Source organism: Pteronotus mesoamericanus, unplaced genomic scaffold (genome assembly GCF_021234165.1).
Source record: "Pteronotus mesoamericanus isolate MK-2021 breed Mesoamerican mustached bat unplaced genomic scaffold, CSHL_Meso_final contig_56, whole genome shotgun sequence".
Lineage (NCBI taxonomy): Eukaryota > Metazoa > Chordata > Mammalia > Chiroptera > Mormoopidae > Pteronotus > Pteronotus mesoamericanus.
This window is the reverse complement of record NW_026555201.1, coordinates 29569049-29575821: the sequence shown is the minus strand read 5'-3', so window position 1 is coordinate 29575821 and position 6773 is coordinate 29569049. Positions and strand designations below refer to the sequence as shown.

The 6773-nt window shown below is 39.6% G+C and overlaps 1 protein-coding gene across 1 annotated transcript; it reads right to left on the bottom strand.

The window, feature by feature from the left end:
* Positions 1 to 274: 274 nt before the first annotated feature.
* On the bottom strand, positions 275 to 5878 carry LOC129075748 (zinc finger protein 777-like). Its single transcript, XM_054579858.1, is given in 4 exon segments — positions 275 to 384; positions 387 to 921; positions 923 to 1544; positions 5814 to 5878. Coding segments are annotated over 4 exon segments (1332 nt in total).
* Positions 5879 to 6773: the final 895 nt, after the last annotated feature.

The window sequence follows — 6773 nt, the reverse complement described above, 5'->3', positions numbered from 1 at the left end:
GCTTAAGAACAGATAGTAATATGGGGACCTTCTGGGCATAGTTTTGTCTTATAGCCTTTTGGAGAGCCAGGGGCGTGCTGGTTCTCACAGGAGAGGAGGGCTCTCTGCAGAATGCTCTCCAGTCCCCCAAGGTTAGAACCTTGTTAATAAAAGCCCATTTCCTTAAACACTAATTGTTGGATGATGTGTCAAGACACCATGTGGCTGAGCCCTAGTTTTCTCAGATACAAAATAATCTACTGAAGTTGTAAAACGTGATGTACTTTAATTTTTATTATATAGAATTAAACTGGTACATACTGGCTTCGTACCTCCCGGACAGCTCCCCGAGGTCCTGCAAGTGCTGCTGCAGCTCGTCCTCCTCCTCTTCTTCCTCCTCCTCTCGGTCTTGATCACGATCCCCTCTGCGCAGCTCCTCTGCTGCATCAGCATCTGCTTGAGGTCGCTGAACTCGCCGGAGCCCTCCGCCGACTCCTCCAGCGCGTGTTCCGGCTCCGGCATGTCCAGGTCGGGCTGCTCCCCACATGGGTCCCCCAGCTCTGAGTCCTGGAAGCCGTGTTCTTCCACCTGTCCCATCAGGGGCTCCGGCGTCTCCAAGCTCTCGGAGCCCTCGTCGTTGGTCTGCACCTCGATCTTAATCACGATGCCGTCGTGGGCGGCCCTGGGGTCTGCGGGCGGCTCGCCCTCCTCCGAGTCTTCCTGCTCCTGCATGGTCGGCCTCTCCCCGCGCTCCATCTGTGACATGAGGTCTGGCTTGGAAATTGCATAGTCCATGGAGACCAGAGACTCGTAGTTGCCCCTCATCACATTCTTGTACAGCTCCTTCTGCCTCTCAGACAGGTTCCCCCACTCCTGCTCCGAGAAATGGACAGCGACGTCATCGAAGGTGACGGGGACCTTGGGGACTTCTCCATTGCTGCCCCGGGGGCAGCCGCAGGATCCAGAAATTTCTGTTTTTCAGCAGGTTCTCCATGTTCTCCGGGCGCCTCTGCAGCAGCCCGTACTCCTGCAGCAGCGTCCCCAGCACGACCCACTTGCTCTCCAGGTGGTTCGCGAACTCCACGGCCGTCTTCTCGCAGTCGGCTATCTTTTTCTCATTTGTCCCCGTCCGCCCCTCCAGCGTCAGCAGCCGCATGGCCTGGGCCTCCAGTTTCCTCTCCGCCTCTTGGACGGCAGCCCACACGGCCAAGCGGGTGATCTCCGCCGTCGGGAGTGGCGTGTCCTTCTGGGCTGCAGAAGAGATGGGGAAGGGGGTCTCCTTTTGGGAAACTGGGCTCTGGAGCAGGGGGTCCATGTCGGCCTCGGGAACTGTGGGGGAGAGGGTGAGGGGGTCTTTCTCGGGAACTTCAGGGGAGTGGAGTGGGGCTTCTTGGTGGTGGGTGGAGTGAGAGAGCAGTGAGATTTCTTGTTGAGCAGCAGCTGGCGCTGGATACGGGGTCTCTTCCTGAGAAGCCAAGGGGCCCTGGAGCTGCGTCTCTTGCTCAGAGGCGGCAGGGTACAGGAGTGAGGATCCCTTCTGGAGGGTTCCTCCAATATTATATAGACTGTAGATTTTTAATCAAGATGGACATTTTGACAGGGATAAATGTTGAACATCATCTTATGAAAGAACATACCACAGCCAAGAAATTTGAGTCCTTGTCACCGGATCACACAAAATGTTGAAGAAGAAAGAGAAGTTTATATTTGATAACAAACTCCTGAGATGCTCAACATAAGCTCTCTAGCTCCCCCCAACTCTTATTTCATGCCCTAGAGAAACTTTACTTGGCTAAATGCAGATTAACCAAATAGAATATCTGATGAGGTGTCCATCTACAATAATTCTAATAATGCCCATTTTAGACCAAGGCTTACCACTCACTACACTTAATACATCACACTTTTCCACACTCATATCCAAATGCTTTAGGGGGGATATAAATGCTACTTTCTTAGTAAAGTCATCGTCTCCTATTATGAAATCAAATTATTCCCTTTCTCTGAATTTCTCTTCCCTCTGTCCCTCTCTTCCTCTCCTTTCTCCCTCTATTTCTTTCTTCTTTCTTTTCTTCACCTGACCCTTATGACATTCACCACCATCACATGCCATATGCTCAATTTCATATTGTGTTAAGCTTCCTTATATACTCTTAACCACCCATTTAGAATATGAGTTCTATGGAAGAAATATTCATCTCCATTTCTTCAAATAATTACTGAGGATAACACTTTGCCAAAAAGTGCAGTGAGCTTGAGGGACACAAAGTGGTTTCCCACCTGTATTTGGAACCTGACAAATATGTCAAAGCATCTGCTGTGCTAGACCAGTTTGGAAAAGGGTGAAGTTTTCTTTCTCTACATTCAGGGAATAAACTCATGATAATAAAGGAAAAGAAAAAAAGTTATCAGTAAAGACCAATTAATAGTAGTTTAAAGGATGTTTTTAAGTTCCAGAGAGATAGACACAATGTCCAGCAATAGGGATCCTGTGGGCACAGAGCTGACAGGTCTACAGCACACCCCACCCAACCCAGAGGGCTTTTAAAATACACTATGATAGGTTCCATCTGGAGAAAATGGAAAGAAAATGATGCAGGGATTTTTTGTCACACTGCTCACAATGATATAGGAGCCAACTGGCACAATGTAAACTTAAAGTTTCTCTATTTTTCTCTCCCTTCACAGAGGCTATGGAAAGTTCTAAATTCTAAAAGACAAAAAGGCTATATTTCAGAGGTGACAGTGAAATTCTATGCTTTTCTCTCCACTTTAATCTTAAGTAACTCCTTCATGACAGATCATAATATAGCTAAAAAAAAAATGTCAGCTTTGTATATTTGTGCTCTCCCAGCGAGTACAAGGGAAAAAATAATTTGAGATCAGGACTCACAATTTAATTTAAAAAAATACAGAGCAAACGATACATAATACACAGTGTTATGCTTGGAAGATATGAATCAGCATCACTTTGGAGTCACAATAAAAATACAGATTCCTAGGCTCCATGTCAAAATCCCTGAAATTAGGTCTTAGAAACACAAAATTTTGACAAGATCCTTGGATGATTCTGTTTTAAGAAGCCCTTAAGTAAGGTTAGTGAAAGGATATGGAAAGATTCTAGAAGGAATCTTTATTTTAAAATGTTCTTTTAAAAAACCTTTTTTGGATTATTTATTAGAAACATTATTTTTAAAATTTGAATTTAAATCATCATACTTGTAAGAATTTAGTTGAGTAAATTCTTATTTTGGGACACTTTCCTTAATACTCATACAGTAAATACAAAAGTAGGCTTACAGTTGTATATATGGAAAATAATACAATAATTGATTAATAATAATACAAGAATAAGCAGTTTGTCATACAACTATAAGCCTAATTTTGTCCTATGCTGTATGTTAAAAGCAAGGTAGTTAATTGACTATTAAAGGACTTAAAAAACCAAAGAATTCACATATTCTTGCATAAAGTTTATGAATTTGAGCTAAAATCCTAGAAATGAATGTAGGAAATGAGTTACCAACTTAGAAAGCCAACAGGTTGGAGGTTTTCTGAGCAGCTGAAAATTATTTTAACAGAGAAAATATTGTCCTTTGGCTAAAAATATTTGGAATTAAGTTGTTTGGCTTGGGAGAAATTGGTAAAATGTATGGTGGAATATGTGGCCAACTCTTTTTAGATTTCTAATATTTCAAATAAAAACTACAATTCTCTACCCAAGGGGGGAGAAATGTTTAGTGGCAGGTATGCCTGGCCAAGTCACTTTATGTTCCAATAGCTTTGCTTTGCTTTACAAGAATTCTTTTCTATAAAATGTGTATGATTGTTCAATTTTCCCCTTCAGTTTTTTTTCTCCCTAACAATTCTCTTTACCCTAATTCCAAGCAGATGTAAGAATAACTTTGACTATAATTGAAAATATACAAAGGTGAAAATAATAACCGTATCATTTTGGATACAGATCTCTTTATAAACACAATGCTTGAGCTCACTTCAAAATTTCAGATAAATGTAAAGAAATTATTTTATAGTTTGGGGAGGCAAGGAGAAAGATATTTTGAAAACCCAATTTCTATCAGTCCTGTTTTTAAGGTGTTAAGTATGATTTCATTGTGCTGAGACTACTTCAAAAGGCTTCAGGCAGTCATTTGATACTGTGCTATCTCAAGTGGCCCAGTTGATCACGTTTCCCCAGGCACAGTTGGAAAGTGTAAGCTTTTATAAAATTTGAATTTGATATTAGTGTTTCTCTTCTGGTTCAGTGAGGTAAACATATCTTTAGCAACAACAATCTCTCATTCTTCATCTCCTCCTTTTGCTTCTTTGTCTTCTTCTTCCTCCCCTTCTCCTCCCCCTCCTTTTTCTTCTGTCTTCTTCCTTCTTATCTCTCTCTCTCTCTCTCTCTCTCACAGAGTGTGATATGTTAGGGATCCTTCTTTTTAAGTATATGTTTTGCGTATGTTATTACAGTTGTCCCATTATTTTTCTCCCGTTTATCTCCCTCTGCCTAGCACCACCTCCCTCCAGCATGCCTCCTACTTAGTTCATGTCCATGGGTCATACATATAAGTTCTTTGGCTCCTTCCTTTCCTATAATACTCTTAACCTCCCCCTATTTTGTGCCTATCAGTTATGCTTCTTATTCCTTGTGTCTTTTCTCCCCATTCTCCCCCACCCCACCACTAATAACACTCCATGTGATCTCCATTTCTGTGATTCTGTTTCTGGGTTAGTTGTTTGCTTAGTTTGTTTTTGCTTTTGTTTAGATTTTTTTATGTTCAGTTGTTTGTAGTCATGAGTTTGTTGTCATTTTATTATTCATAGTTTTGATCTTTTTTGTAAATAAGTCCCTTTAACATTTCATATAATAAGGGCTTGGTGATGATGAACTCCTTTAACTTTATCTAGGAAGCTCTTTATCTGTCCTTCCATTCTAAATGATACCTTTGCTGGATAGAGTAAACTTGGATATAGGTCCTTGTTTTTCATGACTTTGAATACTTCTTTCCAGCCCCTTCTTGCCTGTAAGGTTTCTTTTGGGGAATCAGCTGATAGTTTTATGGGAATTCCTTTGTAGGTAACTGTCTGCTTTTTTCTTGCTACTTTTAAGATCCTCTTCTTATCTTTAACCTTGGGTAATTTAATTATGATGTGTTATGATGTGTTCCTCCTTAGATCCAACTTCTTTGGGACTCAGCTCCATGGACTTGCATGTCTAGTTCCTTCGCCAGATAGGGAAGTTCTCCTTCATTATTTTGTCAAATAAGTTTTCAATTTCTTGTTCTTCCTCTTCTCATTCTGGCACCCCTATGATTCGGGTGTTGTTGAAATGTTTAAAGTTGTCCCAGAGGTTCCTAAGTCTCTCCTCATTTCTTTGAATTCTTGTTTCTTCATTCTGTTCTGGTTGAATGTTTATTTCTTCTTTTTGTTCATAATCATTGATTTGAATCCTAGTTTCCTTCCCTTCATTGTTGGTTCCCTGTATATTTTTCTTTATTTCACTTTGGATAGACTTCATTTCTTCCTTTATTTTGTGGCCGTACTCAATCATTTCTGTAGCATCCTGATTACATGTTTTGAACTCTGCATCTGATAGGTTGGCTATCTCCTTGTTGCCTAGTTCTTTTTCTGGAGTTTTGATCTGTTCTTTCATTTGGACCATATTTCTTTGTCTTGGCCCACCAGTCTGGGTAAATATTTCTTCTTTAACTCCTCGGTTGTCGGACTTCCATGCAGTTAGGTTTTCTGGCAGTTCTGGTTGTTTTTTTGTTTTTAAATTGGTTTTTATCCTTCTTTTGGTTGGTGTAAGAAAGTAAAGTATATCTACTTACACTTTCTTCTTGGCTGGAAGCCCTGATATGTTAAGGATTCTACCAATAAGATCTTTAGAATCCATATGCACAATTAAAATAATGTAGTAGATATCATTTCATGGGATCTTTATAGTATAAAAGTCAACTATGAGAAAGCACAATGATTGAAATTGGATTTGGGGGAAAGTTTTGATTGTGTAATGTTTCCGTTACAAAATATAAGAGTTGGTACCAAAATTTAAATAAATTAAAATTCTGTTTTTTACTTGACACTGAATTACATAGGTTCTTTTACCTGTTCTTTTTTTCTTTTGTTCATTTAATCACTATTTCAGTTATATTTTCACCAGGGGAGGAAAAAAACCTAAATTATATTATGCATAACATTGTGAAAACCAGTTTAATTCTAAGAGCTACAAACTAGTGAGGAGATTTTTTAATGCAAAAAAAGTTGATAACTTTTCCTTCATATTACTAGCAAGTGTCTTTTTTAAAAAACTGGACCAAATACAAAAGGCACCAGATTGGGGCTTTCCCAATACCTTTGCAACCACTTTAGTTCTGCTTCCTTAATTTAGCAGACAGAAAGGTTAACCATCTTACCATCAACGCAGTGTGTTTCTTCAGATTAAATAAATGGAATTCACAGTGGTTTCTGGAATCTCCATTACTCTACACTGGCACCAAACATAAAATAACAAACATTTTATTTGGCTTTATTTAAGAATTACGCACCACAGAAGTAGGTTTGTGTTACAGTTCTTTATCACTTTAGCTTTTGGGCCATACTATAAAAATAACATTTTTAAAATTTATAGTTTCTTAGATTACTACCTTTTTAATGCCTCAATTAGGAATGGTATCCTTTTAATAGGAAGAGAAATAGCTTCTTATCCAAAATTATGAATATGGAAACTATGGATGTAGACTCTAGCCAGGAACATGAATAACTATTCCAACAAGAAAAATGGAAAGAAC